This window comes from Antechinus flavipes, chromosome 5, assembly GCF_016432865.1.
Source record: "Antechinus flavipes isolate AdamAnt ecotype Samford, QLD, Australia chromosome 5, AdamAnt_v2, whole genome shotgun sequence".
Taxonomy (NCBI): domain Eukaryota; kingdom Metazoa; phylum Chordata; class Mammalia; order Dasyuromorphia; family Dasyuridae; genus Antechinus; species Antechinus flavipes.
Genome location: NC_067402.1, coordinates 53,412,305 through 53,430,144, shown reverse-complemented (window position 1 = coordinate 53,430,144; position 17,840 = coordinate 53,412,305). Strand labels below are relative to the sequence as shown.

Here is a 17,840-nt window from a genome sequence, read left to right as displayed (position 1 = left end):
GGGCTAGAGTCCGGGTCGCCTTCCCAGCCGTCAGCCGCGCTTCCAATCTGCTCTCTCCCGCCCGCTCCGTTACTCCTCTTCCTCCTCCTCTTCCTCTTCTCCTCTTCCCCGCAGGGGTGTGCGGCCACCATGGCGTCCAGCGAGGACGAAGGCGGCAACGGGGGTTCCTCCGAGGCGGGCGAGGAGAAAGAGACGGTCAAGAAGAGGAGACTGGGTTTCCTGGCCACTGCCTGGCTCACTTTCTACAACATCGCCATGACCGCCGGGTAAGTGGTGGCCGCCAGACAGACATCCTCCGCGCGCTCTACCGGGACAGCTCCCCTTAGCCCTTGCGGGAGCCTGGGCAGGGCGGTGGTGAGGTCGAGTCCGGTGAGACTCCGGCGCTGGGCCGCCTGGGGTGAGCTGGGGGGGAAGGGGCTGAATGGGGCGGGGACGGGGCGGGTTGGGGGAGGAATGGTGGCCCCTCTTCTGGCAGCTGCCCTCGCGGGCGAGAGGGAGCAACTGGGGTGAGAGCCCGCTGCGGCTGGAGAACCGGCTGCTGGAGGCAGCTGGGACCGGGGGGAGGGGGCACACACTGGAGGGGAGCACTTAAGCCGAGGGGAGCCGGGGAGCTGGAGGGAACCGCCAACCGGTTGAATGAAAGCGAGGAGGGGGGCATAAGGTCCCTGACTCGCGGGGCATTGCCTAATACGGTGCCGGGCGCTGGAGCCGCGGCGCGTCAGTGCGCTCTGCCGGACAGGCTGGCCGACCGGGAGGTTAAGTATAGACTGAGTTAGGAATGCGGGGGACGACCTAGGGGGACGGGGGAGAGAGACACACGCTCTCTCACTCACACTCGCCCCCACCCCCCACACACCGGCGGACGGCTGCTTCTCAAGGCTCAATTTACTGCTGCCGCTGTTGAAGAAATGCTGCAGCCTCTTGCTGCTCCCCGGTCACCTCCAGATCCTCCTTCCCACGTTTGGCTCTCAAGACGGTCTGATCCATTCTTGTTCTAGCAACCAGAAGAAATGACTTCTTATCCAGTTCATAAAACTGGAAATGGGAAGAATCAATGAAGACCTGACAAGTGCTAGACAGAATTATCCTTCCAATCCCAAACTTTTTATTCAAGCATAAATACTTAGAATCAGGGGGGGGGGTTTGAGCATTTCAGTAATCTAGCGTTGTGGTTACTCCCTTCATAACCAATATATCGACTTCTATTTCTGGCGTTAATTATGTCTTATTATATAAGTTTATATACTAGGGTTCCTTCAAAGAATTTTAATTTCTCCCCGCTAAAGAACTTTTTCTATGATTGTTAGGGCAATACTATGCCATTTCCAAACCACATTGCCTTTTTGTCTATTTTATTATTGTCAATCACCAATCCTATCGTTTACAATATAACAAAACAAATAAAGAAACAGTTTTCCAGCGATTAATTGCTAAATTGAATGGTTTCTACTTGAACAACAGTATTTTAGAGGAAGTAGAGATTAATGTGCACTAAAATAATGGGGAGGGAGGTAGAAATAGGATTTAAATTGTATGGGATGACATTCTATGGGCAAAGAGTAGCATGTAAAAAAGACTCAAACGTTGAAATGAGCATCATATGTATTAGGAGGCAGTGAGAAAAACAGCTTGCCTAATTTGGATAGCGTTATGTCACAGAATAGTGGGAAATAAGTTGGAATGGGTTGGGGTTGGGAGATTTTGTTCTAGAATGGCTTGAAGGTCAGAAAAAAGAATTTGGATTTATTGTGGTAGGCCATAGGATTCTCTGTTCTTCAGCAGAAGTAAAGCTGTATTTTAGAAAGATTAGTGATATTAATTAAGAGAGCAAGAGGACAAAACAGGAAAACAGCTGAGAGGTTGGTGCAATTTGTGTCAAGTGATTAGAGCCTGGACTGGGGTGTTAGCAGTGGTAAGTGAGAAGAATGACATCAGAGAGGCATTTTCAAAGGGAGAAATAAAATGAGACTTGTTGACAGGTTGATTATTTTGAAAGAAGAAAAGGAAACATTTTTAAATAATGATGCCATTGACACAAGTGACATGAATAGGAGGAGTTTATTTTGCACATAAAATCAAATTACCTTAGGAAAAATTGAATTTAAAAATTTCAGTTATATAGGAGGTCCCCAAAGTCTTAATGTGACTTAATTTTTAAGGCAAAGTCAAAAAAACTTTTGACCTATCCTTTATTAAAAAAAATTCCTTCATTTGAGAGTAAGAAAAGTGAGACCCAAAGTGCTTTAACTTAAGGGAGAGAATTTGGAACTCAGAGTTTTAAAAACAAATGTTAAAAAATTGTTCTTACATCTAACTGGGGAAATACAAAATACTTTTTTTTAAAAAAACTTATTTATTTATTTATTTATTTTAAACTTTTTATTGACAGAACCCATGCCAGGGTAATTTTTTACAGCATTATCCCTTGCACTCATTTCTGTTCCGATTTTTCGCCTGCCTCCCTCTACCCCCTCCCCCAGATGGCAAGCAGTCCTTTATATGTTAAAGAGGTTACAGTATATCCTAGATACAATATATGTGTACAGAACCGAACAATTCTCTTGTTGCACAGGGAGAATTGGATTCAGAAGGTATAAATAACTCGAGAAAAAAAATAGAAATGCAAGCAGTTTATATTCATTTCCCAGTGTTCTTTCTTTGGGTGTAGCTGCTTCTGTCCATCCTTGATCAATTGAAACTGAATTAGCTCTCTTTATCGAAGAGATCCACTTCCATCAGAATACATCCTCATACAGTATCATTGTTGAAGTATATAATGATCTCCTGGTTCTGCTCATTTCACTTAGCATCAGTTCATGTAAGTCTCGCCTGTATTTATCCTGCTGGTCATTCCTTACAGAACAATAATATTCCATAACATTCATATAACACAATTTACTCAACCATTCTCCAATTGATGGGCATCCATTCATTTTCCAGCTTCTAGCCACGAAATACAAAATACTTTTTAAAAAATGTAACTTGTACAAAGTTATGACAGTAGTTACAGTCTGAGTAGGACTCAAAACTACTGTCTCCTAGTCTAGTGTTCTTTCTACTATGCAAGTATTAAATTCAAGCTGATAGTAGAATGTCATAGTGACAATGTCATATAGGCACTCAACAATATTTAAAATTACATTACACAATAGTGTCATAGAATGTTAAGACCAGAAAAAATTTAAGGACAATATTTGGAATAGCAAATCCAAAACATTATTCTAGAAATCTTTTCAAATTGTTGAAATAGTATAAGTAGGCAATATATGAGTTTTTAAAAATATAAATATAGACTTATAGAACTATAACTTCAGACCACCTCAGAGAACATCTAATTTAATCTTTTAATTCTATTGGAGACTTAGAGTCAGAAATCTGCGTTCCCAGAGCTGACACTTAGCTATGTGACTGTGGGGAATTACAATGGGAAAATGTGCTAGCAAGGGACCTGGATTGGAACCCTGGTTCTGCCATTTTATAACCTTTGTGACGTTGGACAAATTACAACCTCTCTAGGTCTTAGTTCATTGAATGAAGAATGAGAAAGTTTAAACTATTGATCCCTTCCAGATTTAAAACTCCATACCTGGGACCTTAGAGATGAAGTAGTCCAAACTTCTCATTTTCCAAATAAGGAAACTGAGGCCTTAGGAGGTGATGTAATCTATCCAATGTACAGCTAGTAAATAACATATTTCTGATGTCAAATCTGCTGTTCTTTATACAAAGCAGTGTCTTCAGATGATTAAAAGTCCAACACAGGTGATAGAAACATAATAGCAGGTAAGGGAATGTGGGTAGAGAGAAAAATAAATGGAGAGTAAAGACAATAAAGGAGTTTGGCAAAAAGAGAATCATAAAGTACAATATCATTTTTTTTAAAAGGAAGGAGAGAGAGTTTAAAGACACAGATGACCATTGATATAAAAGAGAGGTAGAGGAGAAAGAAGAAGGAAAAAACATGGAATCTGGCAAGATGTAGAATTAATTTAACTTTTGAGAAAGTTTTCAGTAAAGTAGTAGTAGAAATCCAATTGCAGGAGGGTGAAAGGGAATGTATAAAGAGAAAGGAATACACACATATATATACACACATGCATATATAACACATACATACATATATATCTAGGTATGTATAATATCTATTATTTGCCAGGTACTGTGTTAAGTTCTTTACGAATGCTGTCTCATTCAATCCTCCTAACAATCCTTCCAGGTAGTTATTATTATCCTCATTTTACAGTTGAAGAACTAAGGCAGACGGACTAAATGACTTGCCAGGATCACACAACCTAATAAGTGTCTAAATCGAAATTTGAACTCTTTCTGACTTTCTGACTCCCATCTGTAGTCTAGTACTATATCTACTGCATTACCTAGAAACAGTAGGAGTAATTCCATCTGGAGGTAGAAAGGACCTTAAAAGGTCATCTAGTCCAAATATTTTATAGATGAGGAAAAATGAAGCCCCTGAGAAGTTAATGAGTTGCTTAAAGACACACAGTGGGATTGGAATTCAGGGTCTTTCGCTCCAAATCAAGTACGATTTCAACTTTAACACAGAAGTCATTTCCAAAGTATTCTGCTGACTCTCTGGCCTTCTTCCTTCTCCCATCACCAACTTGGAAAACTTCCCCTAGAGCATGGGCTTTGATAAGAGAGCTTTAACCTTATCTTTCCTAGAACCAGGCCAGCACATCACTTCCTGACCATTTTAAAATCAGGCCACTACACACATATCTTAACCTCTTCCTTTCCAACTCTACATCTTGTTACATGTTGTCTTTCCCCCCAGGTAGAATGTTAGCTCCTTAAAGGCAGAGATTGCTTTGCTTATTTGTTCTTGCATCCCCAGCACTTGATACAGTGTCTGACACAGTAAGAGCTCTATAAATGCATTTTAATCCACTCATTCATATAATCATTGCATTAGATTTCAGGCTCAAGGAAGTGATGACAAAAGGAACATCTTGAATGGATCTTGATATCCAGGATGATGGATTGAATCTAAAAAGAAAAAATATCATTCTATACTGATACCTCATTGTTTTGCAAGGTTCCCTAGGTTCTCAAAGGCTGTGAGAGTAGAGCCCAAGTCCTCGCAATTTCTATCACATTTGAAAAGTTATCCTTTCAGATTGGTAGGTATTATTAAGTTTTTGCTAAGCTAGTCTAGCTTTTACTCATTCACCTCACCTTCACATCACAGTAATACAACAGAAAGAATTGGGTAGAAGATTCTCATTATTATTTATTATTAATTATTAGTCACCCACATATATGCATGAATACTTGAAGGATTTGATTTTTTCTTTCCAACCAAGAGAAATGGTTTCCCATGGGAAAACTCTTTTCCCAATGTAGATCACGATCTATTTATATCTTAGTAGAGAATTCCTAGAAGAAGTTAGCTAAGGTTAAATGACTTTTCTCAGCTAAGAAGTTACCAAACCCAATATTATCCACTATAATAGGCTGCCTCTTACCTTTTTCTCTCCTTAATTGATGACAAAAAAGATGAAATTTGAAATTAAAACTTAGATTGATAAGCATGACATTTAGAAGGGAACTTAAGAATTCTGATTGGTCAATATAATGGCCACAATATTAGTGAGCATATAGGAAAAAGAATTGATGGACTCAGTGCAGAATGAGATACCTTTCCTAGATGTGGCCAAAACAGGATTTTATTTGCTCTATCATGTTTATTTGTTACAAGAGGTTTTGTTTTTCTTGTTTCTCTCCTGATCACCATGAAGAGGGGGAAATGGGAAAAATAGAAAATTGATTTTTTTTGTTCATTGAAAGAAACTCCATTTGAAAAATAAAATCTCCCTGTGAAAACTATAACCACCAAGAAACTTGTTTCCTGTTTGTCTGCTTCAGGATAGGATTTTTCCTATGCTGCTTGGAAATCTTCGAGAGTTATGATATGTGAGTGCAGTACCTTGGAGAGATTATGGGGAATGCATAAACATTCTGTACCTGGTTCTGATTTACTTGTGAGGAACCTTTTTGGCGTTGGTGTGTATGGTTGTGTAACTGGGATTGAGAGAGAGGAGAATCTTTCAAAAGGCCTGATTCAGTTTCAAATTCCTTCTCTTTGTTTCATTCACTCAAATACCAATCTGGTAAAAGATCATATTAGAAGAGGAGAATCCTTACAGTCTTCTCCCCTCAGAGGGTTTTTTGTCCTTGGTCTGTACCCTCTGCTTTTTTTTTTTTTTTTTTTTTTAGGAGCAGGAGCTTGGAGTCTCTGATCTTATACTTTCAAAAAAATCAAGATAATACTTCTCTAGTGCTGAGATGCTGAGATTCCCTATAAAACTTTCTAAATGTGTAAGGATGAAGATTACTCCCTTTATTTAGAACAGAAAAGAACAAATATAGCTTCCTATAGCTTAGTTGCTCACTAGATGAGGTGAGTGAAGGAATCAGTAGAGAAGGGAATGGGGAGTTGAAGTGGCACTAAAAGCCTTTTTGAAACTACTCCCTTTCCTTGTAGCTACACAGCCATTTAAACAACCTCCTCATTACCCTTGGTAAAATGATCAGAACTAGGTGCATTATGTTTAACCTATACAAAGACTGTCTGGGGAGGGGGGAAGGGTTAGGGTAAGAAAGGGGGAAAAACTTAGAACACAAGGTTTTGCAAAGATAAATGTTGAAAACCATCTTTGAATGTGTTTGGAAAAATAAAATATTGAAAATAAAAATAATAAAAAGAACTAAGTGCAAAATGTTAATCAATGCTCTATTCTCTCCAATTCACTTTCCTTATACATCATCCTCATTCTCCCCACCTTGGGGAAATTTCATTAGCCAAGAAAGGTGATGAGCTTTGTGTGGGCACCAGACCCCAGTCACATTGGAGAAATTTTTTCTACATTTTGTGCAGCCTGGTGATAGTGGATGTTTTTCTCTTAAATTCATTTTCCATCCTTATGCTGCCTTTTTTCTCTGAGTGATCTTATTTTTAATCTTTATTCCTTTGTCTCTATACTCCATTTTTTTATTTTATGTATTATATATACAATAAGACATAAGATATATATACTTTTTGTTTTGCTTTATCATGTTTATTTGTTACAAGAGGTTTTGTTTTTCTTGTTTCTCTCCTGATCACCATGAAGAGGGGAAAGTGGGAAGAATAGAAAATTGATTTTTTTGTTCATTGAAAGAGATTCCATTTGAAAAATAAAATCTCCTTATGAAAAATAGAATATGTATTTATGCTTTTCCCTATTTTTCCCTATTTTTTCTACTTTCTCTCCCTCCCCCCACTTTGTTTCTTCTTATATAAGCATAGGATCTTAAAACTGGATGGGGTCATCAGCATCTTCTAAATCACACACTTTGTGTTCTTTTCCCCACCTATTCTTCATGATTAATGTCCAACTGTTATCTTCTGCAACTATTATGTGCCTGTCTCCTTTTTGCTAAGCTTTCTAACTGGCTACTTATAATCTGCTAGCATTGAGGGGAAATAAGTTTTAAAATTTAGAATATGTAGAGTAAAAAAAAAAATTAATGGATTCTTATAGAGACACTGAGTGATGCAACCTGACCCTGAAAAGCAAAATTAAAATGCAGTCTTCCTATAAATTATCTTTCCTGATAATCCAGCTATGAGAGTCCCCCTTACCCCACCCCAGTTACTTTGTATTTACTTATTTGTATTTGTGGTTTTTCTGAAGAGATTGTAAGCTTCCTGAGGGTAGGGCTATTACCCTTTTTTTTTTTTTTTTGTCTTTGTATCTCTTGTTATTGTTGTTCAATTGTGTCAGACTTTTTGTGACCTCATTATGATATTCTAAGCAAAGATACTTTTAGTATTTGCCATTTCCTTGAGGAAATCTTGAGGCTAGATTTGAATTTAGGAAGATGGGTCTGACTCCAGGCTTGACACTTCATGTATATATCACCTAGCTGCTCCACTGTAGGATATACCAAATAATATATGATTCTAGTTATCAAAAATCTCATTTTTTTAAATTTTTTAAGAAAAAATTCTGAGCTTAATAAATAAATGTGCATTTCCATGTAAACATGGATCCAACATATACAGCATGCCTTTTCTTTTTAATAAATTCAACATGTAACTTTTAAATATGTCCTTCTCTGTTGTTCTTTCTTTGGCTTTCTTTTTCTCTTCTGTGCTATTTTTAAAAAGCTGCTTTTGTGATTTTTTTCTTTTTCTTTTTTCCTTAGTTAACACATCCCTAGTCCTTGTCTTCCTCCCACCACCTTCCAATTGAAAAAAAAAGAAAAGGAAAAAAAATGCATTCTGTGTCTGTCTAAATAAATGGACAGAGCTTGCAGACCTTATGCATGTTATTTGAAAAGTGGCTAACCTTTGTAGATGAGCCAAAGAACTGGGTGATTTCTCTTTCTAGGCAGTCCTAGAACTGAGGTTGAACATTTTTTCTTTCAGTCTCTCTGCTCTCTGTCTCTGTCTCTCTCTTTTTGCTGAAACAGTTTGGGTTAAGTGACTTGCCCAGGGTCACACAAATAGGAAGTGTTAAGTGTCTGAGGCCAGGTTTGAGTTCAGGTCCTCCTGACTTCAGGGCTGGTGCTCTATCCATTGCACCAACTAATAGTCCCCACCTTTAGTCTCTTTAAGAGAAATATTGGGCTAGAAAAATAATCCTCTCTCAATCATCAACTGTGTCTACTTTTAGAGTATTAAGAATTCAGCTTAAAAGGCTCTGTGCCTGATGGTTTTAGGCTAACTAAGTTCCCTTGCTTAACTTCTCTGCACCCATTTATCCAAACGAAAAAATAAATAGAAGTCAGGGAAACTGTATAAATTCTAATATATGATAATATATTAGATATGATATGATATGATATCATAGAGAAGATATGATAATAAAGGAACTTTTAAGCCCAGAGAAATAAAATACCTCAGTTTAGCCAAGATTTCACCAGTAGATGTTCATTCTCATCAATTTTTTTGATGGCAAATGCTGGAAGTTGAGCAACAGGATGGGCACATTGGCCATTCAGAAGTTTAGGCTTGTTTCATCAACTGTTCCTAATCAAAATCCTACTCTTAAGAGTCTTCCAGCAATCTCCTTTACTGGGATAATTGGCAACACCTAGATTGCATTCTCTGGGACAATCAAAAGTCTTTCCACATGCATAGCACAGATAATGGAGTTGTGCCTCTCAGGGCAGGAAATTACATAACAGATATGCATAGTCAAGCAAAGCAAATAACCTTAAAGGCCTGCCTGGAAATGTCTGTCTCATTCTGTACCTTTAGTCCATTATCTGTCTTTCAGGGAAATTGAGAGCTTCTATTTAAAGGATGAAATTTTGTACTGATTTGAGTGCAGATATGGTCTATCCTCAAGACAGTAAAAGGCAGGAAAAGCAAGAACAAGAGCTTTCAAGTTATCTCTGATGGAGATCTTACCATGTGAGATAAGGTTATTTGTCTGTTTAGACTCAGAAGCCTCAGATGTGACTTCATAAATAACTGCTTTGAGTTAATGCCTGAGATGTGCATGAATTTCTACACGAACATTATAGGCTGCCAGATATGAAAGATTAATTGTGAAGCACCATTGCTCTCGAGCAGTAAGGGAGGGGAAAGAGAGAAGATGCAAGAAGTGTTTGATTCTTTATCTGCTAGACATCAGATCTCTTAGTAAAGAAGACAGAAAGAAGATAATATTTTTTTTTTCTCACTGTTGAAGGGCCTGCGACTTTAGATATTTATGACAATTTACTTCTCACTGGCCCAATCCCTTTATTTTCTTTCTTTAAGTTGATACATTTTTTGTTGTGACAAAAATATCCAGGAAATACCCAATCAACTACCACCATAAAGTTCAGCCCAAACAAATAAAACCATATGACAGTATGTGACCCCTACTACTTTTGTAGTTCATCTTTTAATAGCATGAAGTAAGTGTGTTTTAACTGTTGAGGTAATAGCATTTTCCAGAATTTTCTGCCTTTTAATGTCTTTATTTACATTGTGATAAACACAACTTATTTGGTTTTTCCTTCCCAGTTTCCTCTTGTAACACTTATATGGGTTTTTCCATTTTCTCTGAATTCATATTCATCAGTCCTTTGAAGACATTATATTCATGTCATAATTTGCTTAACTGCCTCCACCAATATCTGCACATAGAAGCTTAGGGAGAGAAGCAAATGGCCAAAGAAGATTTTAAAAAGAAAACAAATGAAGAAATCTCACCTTATACCAAAGAGAGAGAGAGAGAGAGAGAGAGAGAGAATGCAAAATCAATGGCTATGTTGCAGGTTAAGATGGAGTACTACATTTTAATACACGGAGGACCACTGAGTTATCCAGTTCTACCTTTAGCTCAATAGTTTTCATTAGAGTCATAAATAATGATTCTCTGCAATGTGATTGGAACATCACACCAAACACACTTTTGTCAAATTTAGGTTGGATTCTGGGACTGTGCCTAATATAATATTGGTTCTTACTTTTGGTTTTCTGAAAGCAATAGCAAATATAATTTCAGATTTCCGGTTCAAATTAACACCCTCCCCGAAGGTGTTGTTGGTATAATTGTTCTAAGTAAAAAATATTTCCATTCTTGAGCTAAAACTTGTGAAATCCTTGGCCTAATTTTTAAAAAAATGCATTTTCTGTGAAGAATGATGGTTTTAAGAATGTGTTTCAGAGAATAGGATAATCCCTTAGACATAATAGGATAATCAAACTGAAATGCAATTTTTAAAAAACCCTCCCTACAAGAAACTGGTTATAACTGTGGCCAACTACTAAGTCAATTCAACAGCATTTAAGCATCTATTCTGTGCCAGGTACAGTCTTAGATACAGGACTATTAAGCCAAAAATGAGCCAGTCCCTGCCCTCAAGTAGCTTACATTTTACTGGAATATAATTCTTACTTTCTAAAAGGTACATGGGTTTTCTCAGAGGGGTATAAAGGAATTGGAAGTGATAGCTGAATCCTAATCTCAGCTCTGTTTTCTGAGGCATTGGGAAAATCACAATCTTCCTTGGCTCTCATATTCTCATCTCTTCTTCATTTGGATGTTATGAGGATGAAAAGAAATAGAAGATGCAAATAGAATTGGAAAAAAAAATTGTCTTCACAGACATTTAAGAGCTTAATTACTTCACACACACACCTAGTAAGGTGACAGAAGAGGAGGGAAGGAAGGATGTCATTTTTAAAAAATAGGAATTAGAATTATAGTTTCATTAGCTAGAGAATTCCCCTATCAAAGCAGATCAGCTCCTCCTTTGCAGTTAGAGTAATTCTAGGAAAGAAAATTTAAGTAACTTATTCAAAGTCATATATCTACTATGTATTGAGGAAATCTAGATCTTTTTTGGCTCAAAAATTAAGACTCAAGGCTCTCTTTCCAATATACTTATGATATTTTATTCCAATGACAACTAACTTTTTGATTAACAAATTGATTCAATGGTTAAAAAATGTAAATGTCTCCAAAAATTGCTCTAAGAAATTATCTTTTTCTAAAATAAAAAGTCCTTTAAAGCAAAGGCCTGATGAATTGTTGAGGTTTCCTGAAGCATGGCAAAATATATATATTTTTAGTGAGCACTAAAATATAAATTAGTAATTTTCATTGAATACCTTATATTTTTATATTCTGACTTTTCCAATATAGTCTTATATTTTTTCTTTATCATTATAGATTTTGTACATAACAATCATCTTTCATGTATTAAAGTCCTTTTGTCTTATTGAATTTATCAAATAATAGACCTAATTTTGGATTTTGGTATTATTGGTCTACTTTCTCTTTACCTGCTGCCAAAAAAAAAAAAAAAAATCTGATCTCTGTTCTCAAAAATGATTCATTAGATCTCCCCTACCCACAAACTATAATCCTAAACTCCCTTTTGCTTTTCAGAGCCAGATTATGAAAAATAACTGTCTTATTTATTGCCTGTAAACTTCTTGAATGCAAGGAATTTGTTTCTTTGTATCTCTAGCACAGGCCTTGGTACATAGTAGGCACTCAATAATTGCTTGTTGATTGAATGCTTATCCAGTGTCTCACAAGTATTAAAGCAACAGAGCCAAATATAACAAAGAAAAACAAAAGATTGTTCCCCTCCTCATTCACTTCTTTATTCCCTGCTCTCTGACTTCAGTTTCATTACTCAACTGAAACAGCTTTCTCTGAAATCACCAGTGGACTCAATTGCCAAATCTACCAACCTTTTCTGTTTTCCCTTTTATTTACTTCTCTGTAATATTTAACAATATTGACCAATATCTTCTCCCAACTACTTGTTCTTTTGGCTTTTTTTTTTTTTTTTTGCCTCACTTCATTCTTACCTCGCCTTCGTCACTGAATGGAAGGGCCTTAATCAAATCCAGACCCATTAAAGACTAGAATAAAAAGGCCCAGGTCTATCTCTGAATCCAGGTCAGTCTCCAGAATGGCCACTAAACTCAGAAAAAGTGAAGCAGGTGACCTTACACAGCTCTCCTTCACTTCAATCCAATTCATTTGTATGTCACCTCTGTAATGTTATGATTCTCTGAGAAGGAAGGACAAACAACAACTTGCTGCTTTATAGGTTTTGATGATATCGAAAACCTATCTTGCCAGAGAAAAAGTCTGAAATTTTTTCTTTTTCTTTGATTGAGTGTTTACAGTAACATTGTAAAAGTTGGGTTGGAGGCTATATTATACAATTCTATACATGTATTTTATGCATTTCTCAGTTTCTAAACTTTTTTTGTGTTATCTATGGCTTCCCCAAAACTCTTCCCCTCAAAATTCTCATTTAATTTCTTATGTTTTAATTCCATGATACATCAAAATTTCAATGGGGGGAAATTATTTTGTGAAAGGGATGATTATACTTTCTTTTGGAAATCTCATCAGTTACCGTAAGTTCAGTTATCATTTCATGGTGTACATAACTCCAAAATCTATACATCTAGTCAGCCTATGTCAGTCCTTGGCTCCAAAAGCTCCAGTGTCTTCCTTCTGCATCTATTTTTTTGGCATTTAAAGTCCTTCACAATCTAGCTCCAAACTACCTTATTCTGAGTTTACTATATATATTTTTTCCCACCAAACTGACATATTTGCTCTTCCACTTATATAAGCTTTTTATCTCCTTATCTTTCCTCTCCTCACCCTCTCCCCAACCCTACCCCATGTTTAGCACTTTTTCTTAACTGGGTAGAATCTCTCTCTCCCCTGAAAGCTTAATTCAACTACCACTTCTACATAAGCTCTCTTCTGATTCACTTCCAATACTTCTCTTTGCCCAATAACTTTTTTTTTTTACTTTGTACATAGCTTGTACCACCTTATGTAAATAATTTAGTTAATAAATTACTTATATGGCATTATCCCGTCTTTGTATTCCCAGCACAGTACCTAGTATATATGTGGTGTGTGCATAATAAATCTTGTTGATTGTTCTTTTATGTATTCTATTCTACACTTTGAGGGTCTAAAATCAATGACCTATATCATTGATCCAAAGTTCCAGTTGAAGTCTTCAAGAGGAGCAAAAGTAACTAATAATGGTGATTTGTATTCATAGACTCTTCAAGGTTATATAGTACTGTTCATGGCTTATTTCATTTGAACAAAATGCTCTAGCTCTAAATAATAATAAAAAATGGTATTAAGTATTTTGTTTGTCCTTTCATTTGAACAAAATGCTCTAACTCTAAATAAGAGAAGAAAAATGAGTTTATAGCTTTTTTTAAAAGCTTATTTTCCCAAAATACTGTCCCAGTTATTAGCCCCATTTTACAGATAAAGAACCTGAAATCCATAAAAGGAAGATTTTGCCTTACTCCATGTGTGATATTCCTTTGACTACATAAATCAGATTGTCTCATGTATATAGTCCACATAAAAGCATTAAATGTTTGGATCTTTATATATTTATATTCCTAGAGAAATTCAGTTGTGCTAATTTTGCTGTTTCTCACAATACATTTTATTTAATCTAGTTGGCTGGTACTAGCTGTTGCCATGGTTCGGTTTTATATGGAGAAAGGAACACACAAGGGTTTATACAAAAGTATTCAGAAGACACTCAAATTTTTCCAGACATTTGCATTGCTGGAGGTAAACATTTAATTTCTCCATCTTGCTTGATTTCTCTTGCTTTATTTATAAGAAAATTTATTTGATTAGAAAGCCAAATCTTATGTTGTTAAAACCTAGCTTACCATTTTTTTTAGTGTAGCTTTCTCACTTTGTGAGATATTGTGCAATATTGCAGATTCTAAACAAATTTCAAATTATGTAATTGCATTTTTTCTCCATTTCCTTACAGATAGTCCACTGTATAATTGGTGAGTTCCTGCTTTTATTTGTACTTTCTTAGACTGAAAGCTGGGGGGAGGGGAGATCTTAAAAGTCATCTTATCCTACCCTCTTATTTCATCTATGGAAAAACAGAAGCCTAGAGAGGTTAAATGCTTTGCCTACAATCAGAGAGGCAGTAAGTGATAAACTCAGGTCCTCTTCTACTAGATCCAGTTGTGGTTAATTAAATGTTTCATTAAGAGACATTGTTGACTTTCTTTTTTCTCTTGAAGGAATTGTACCTACTTCTGTACTTGTGACTGGGGTCCAAGTGAGTTCAAGAATCTTTATGGTGTGGCTCATCACCCACAGTATAAAACCAGTAAGTGACTTTGTTCTATGACAGTCTAGAGGAGAATTTCTAATATGAAATTTTAGTCTTTTTCAAAAAAAGCTGAAATATTACTTAACACAGGCTGAATCAGGGTTTTAGGTGCTGTTAGAGACTGTAACTGAATATCGGTTTAATATTAAGCAACAAGTTTCAGCAAGTTAGAGAGTTGAAAGAGACCTCAGCAGCTGCTTATTCCAAATCATATCTATAAACAAATCCATATGACAATAAATCCTAGAAGTAGTCATCCATCCTTTGCTTGAAGCTTTCTTGTAAGGACTACATGCTATCTTCCAAGGCAAATTCCTCAACATGGAGTTGTTATAAAAATCTGCCTCTTTGCTACTTCTGCTTATTGCTTTTAGAGCTTTGTTCTTGAAACAAACATGAGTCTAGTCTAAAAACTTCTGCCAGATTCTCAAGCTCTTGAAAATACTATCAAGACTTTGGGATCTCTTCCTTTCTCTGAGTAAACATTTCCAGTTGCTTCAGTTGATCCTCTTATGGCATGGATTCTTCTATTTGGGTTGTTCTTCCCTAGGACACTTTCCAATTTAACAATCCTTTCTACAATATGATGCCCAGCATCTAATAACTAATAACAAGCATTAAAAATCATATTTTCTTTGTATTTGTAACTTAGTTTAAACTATTTTCACTTTTAATAATTTAGCACAGAATATTTTTAGACATAAAATTAATTAAAGGACTGAGCTGTTTGTTAGAAGAGATTTAATTAAAAATGAGAAAGATTTGAAATTAGGAAATAAAAAAATAACTAGGAGGGAGTGAAAAAGGAGGAGATTCTATTAAGACTGTGAGCACTTAGAGGAAAGGGTAGAATGTTACTTTTTGACTTTCTTTGTTTCGCCAGACATTAGCACAGTGCTTGGCACATAGTAGGTAATAATAAATGCTTGTTAATTTGACTTAATTGAAAAACCAAAAAATAGGAGAATATCCTCAGAACAAAATATTCATGGACTTGAGGACACAGAACTGAACTTGATGGCTTACGCATATTGTTATGGCCAATTCTTGATTTACTGTGCCAAGAGCTTACTTTGGCCTGGAATAGCAACATCTTTGTCCTCTCCACTCCACCCCGCCCTGATGCTATGGCTCACTCCTGACCTTCTGGGAAGACTTCAAAGCCTCCCAAGTTCTTGGGAACAGTTTTCTGGTTCTCTTTCCACTCTACATAGATCCCTGATCACCTGTCCCTTGGGGATATACCTCCCTATCGTTTTGTTCATTCTTTTAATATTTAACAAGCTCTCTGCCGAAAGATGAACTCTTGCTTTTTTCTTTCTTAGAAGAGACCCCTGCTCTCCTGTCTACTTGAGAAGAGATTCTTTGTATGTATTCTTTGTAGATCTTTTTATGAATCAATATCTTCAATTGATCTATCTGTGTCCTTTGATCAGCTTGACTGATTTAACCCTTTGACCAATTATCACTACTTAGGTAACATCTTGTGCACACTGAGGCAGGGGGTAAACCTTTCATTACATAGGTTCTGTGCTAAGAGCTGGAGATAACAATACAAGCAAACAAGACAGTCCCTAACCATAAAGAGCTTTCATTCTAATAGGAGAAAACAATTTATAAAGGGAAACTAGAAAGGGAAAAGAGAGGTTACCCATAATTGGTCAGAGATGATGACTAGCAAGTGAATTCCAGAGAGCGCATTGGGCTAGGACTAATTAAGTGGGACTGGGTCCCCTCATTAAATGGAAGTCTGGACTCTAAAACAGAAGAACAAATTATAGGGTAGAAGGTAAGAGACATCACGGAGAGCAGACCTGATCAGGAGGTAGAGATTACTAGTATGAAATATTAACCCTAGTATGAAACATTAACAGAATCAAAAGAAGAGTTATTATTAAAGAGAAAGAATATGTTTCCAACAGTGGCTAAGGTCTGAGAAATAGAAACAGTGAATAGGGCAAACATTTAAGGGGAGAAAAAAGGTCAGAGTGATTAGTGACAAAGGGCAAAAGCTTTGATTCCTATTGATTATCTTCTTTTGTCCTCTTGAGGAATATTACCATAATGTTGTGGATCCTTCCTTACTAAGAACTTCCTATATTCTTATACTACTTTATTCCCAGAGACTGTGATCTTATTCCTCTTCACTCACAGAAACAGCCAGCGGAAGGCAAAGTCAGCTCAGTGCCCAGTCTCTCATCATCTCTTAAACTTTTCCCACCAGGTGGCAGGCTGACTAGTGAGGCCAAATCCTATATTTCCTTCCCAGCTTTTCTTGATCCCGCAGTTACACACGGGTCCAACTTCCTTGTCCTCTTCCTTCCCTGTTCCTTGCATTTTCACTAACTGTCCCCCAGGTCTGGACTGTTCTCTCTCTTTGTCTTTGCCTCTGGTTTCAATGATTTCCTTCAAATCTTCACTCAAATATCACTTTCTACAAAAGTCTTTTCCTCCTCCTCCTCCATGGAAAACCTTCCCTTTGAAATTACCTTCAATTTTTATATATCTGTAGAGTCTGGAATTCCACAACCAAAGGAACCCTGAGTCTGCTCCCCCCAACCCCTAACTAAGAGGCAAGTTAAATTACCAAAGAAAGAGGCAGGAAGTTCTAATTACTATTATATGATTGGTATAATAATCATGGTGGATTACTTACATAGTGGCTGTCTGGGAATGGCTGCCAGACAATTCACTGGATCTCATATAGTCTGGGGTAGTGGCCAGACTATTCAGTGGATCCCACAAAGACTCCCCAAAAGTTCCATGGTAATGATAGAAATCAAGCAAAAGAAAGAAGAGCTGCAAAGCATCATTATATATGTCATTAGAGATCTGCATTGTACTTAGCAAGCAGTACTAATTTGGGGCCTGGGTCCCAGGGCTCAGGGGCAACAGGCCAGCATCCTAGGTGAGAAACTAGACACTCAAGGCAATGTGGTGGATATAGTGAAGATTATGTTCTGGTCACGGTATCCTTGTTATGTCTTGCTCTACAGCTTGTATCTGATTACTATATCTTTGTTATGATTTTCAGCTCAATAGAGATCTCACAAGGCCCCGTGCTTGTCAGTTTGAGGAAGTTCCCAGACATGCACAAAGTTATTTGCGAGGCACAGTGTTTCAAAACAAACTTTAACACCTCCTTAGAATGTCTTTCACTCTGACAGTATGCCTTTCAC

At 36.9% G+C, this 17,840-nt stretch overlaps 1 protein-coding gene across 1 annotated transcript in view; it reads left to right on the top strand.

Annotated features, from left to right (window-relative positions):
* Nucleotides 1–17,840, top strand: part of HACD1 (3-hydroxyacyl-CoA dehydratase 1) — a 33,232-nt gene continuing 15,392 nt past the window's right edge. The window contains exons 1-4 of the mRNA XM_052001369.1: nt 1–266; nt 13,976–14,093; nt 14,305–14,323; nt 14,570–14,658. Coding sequence (XP_051857329.1) covers nt 130–266; nt 13,976–14,093; nt 14,305–14,323; nt 14,570–14,658 — 363 coding nt within the window. The 5' untranslated portion in view covers nt 1–129. The remainder of the gene's footprint in view (nt 267–13,975; nt 14,094–14,304; nt 14,324–14,569; nt 14,659–17,840) is intronic.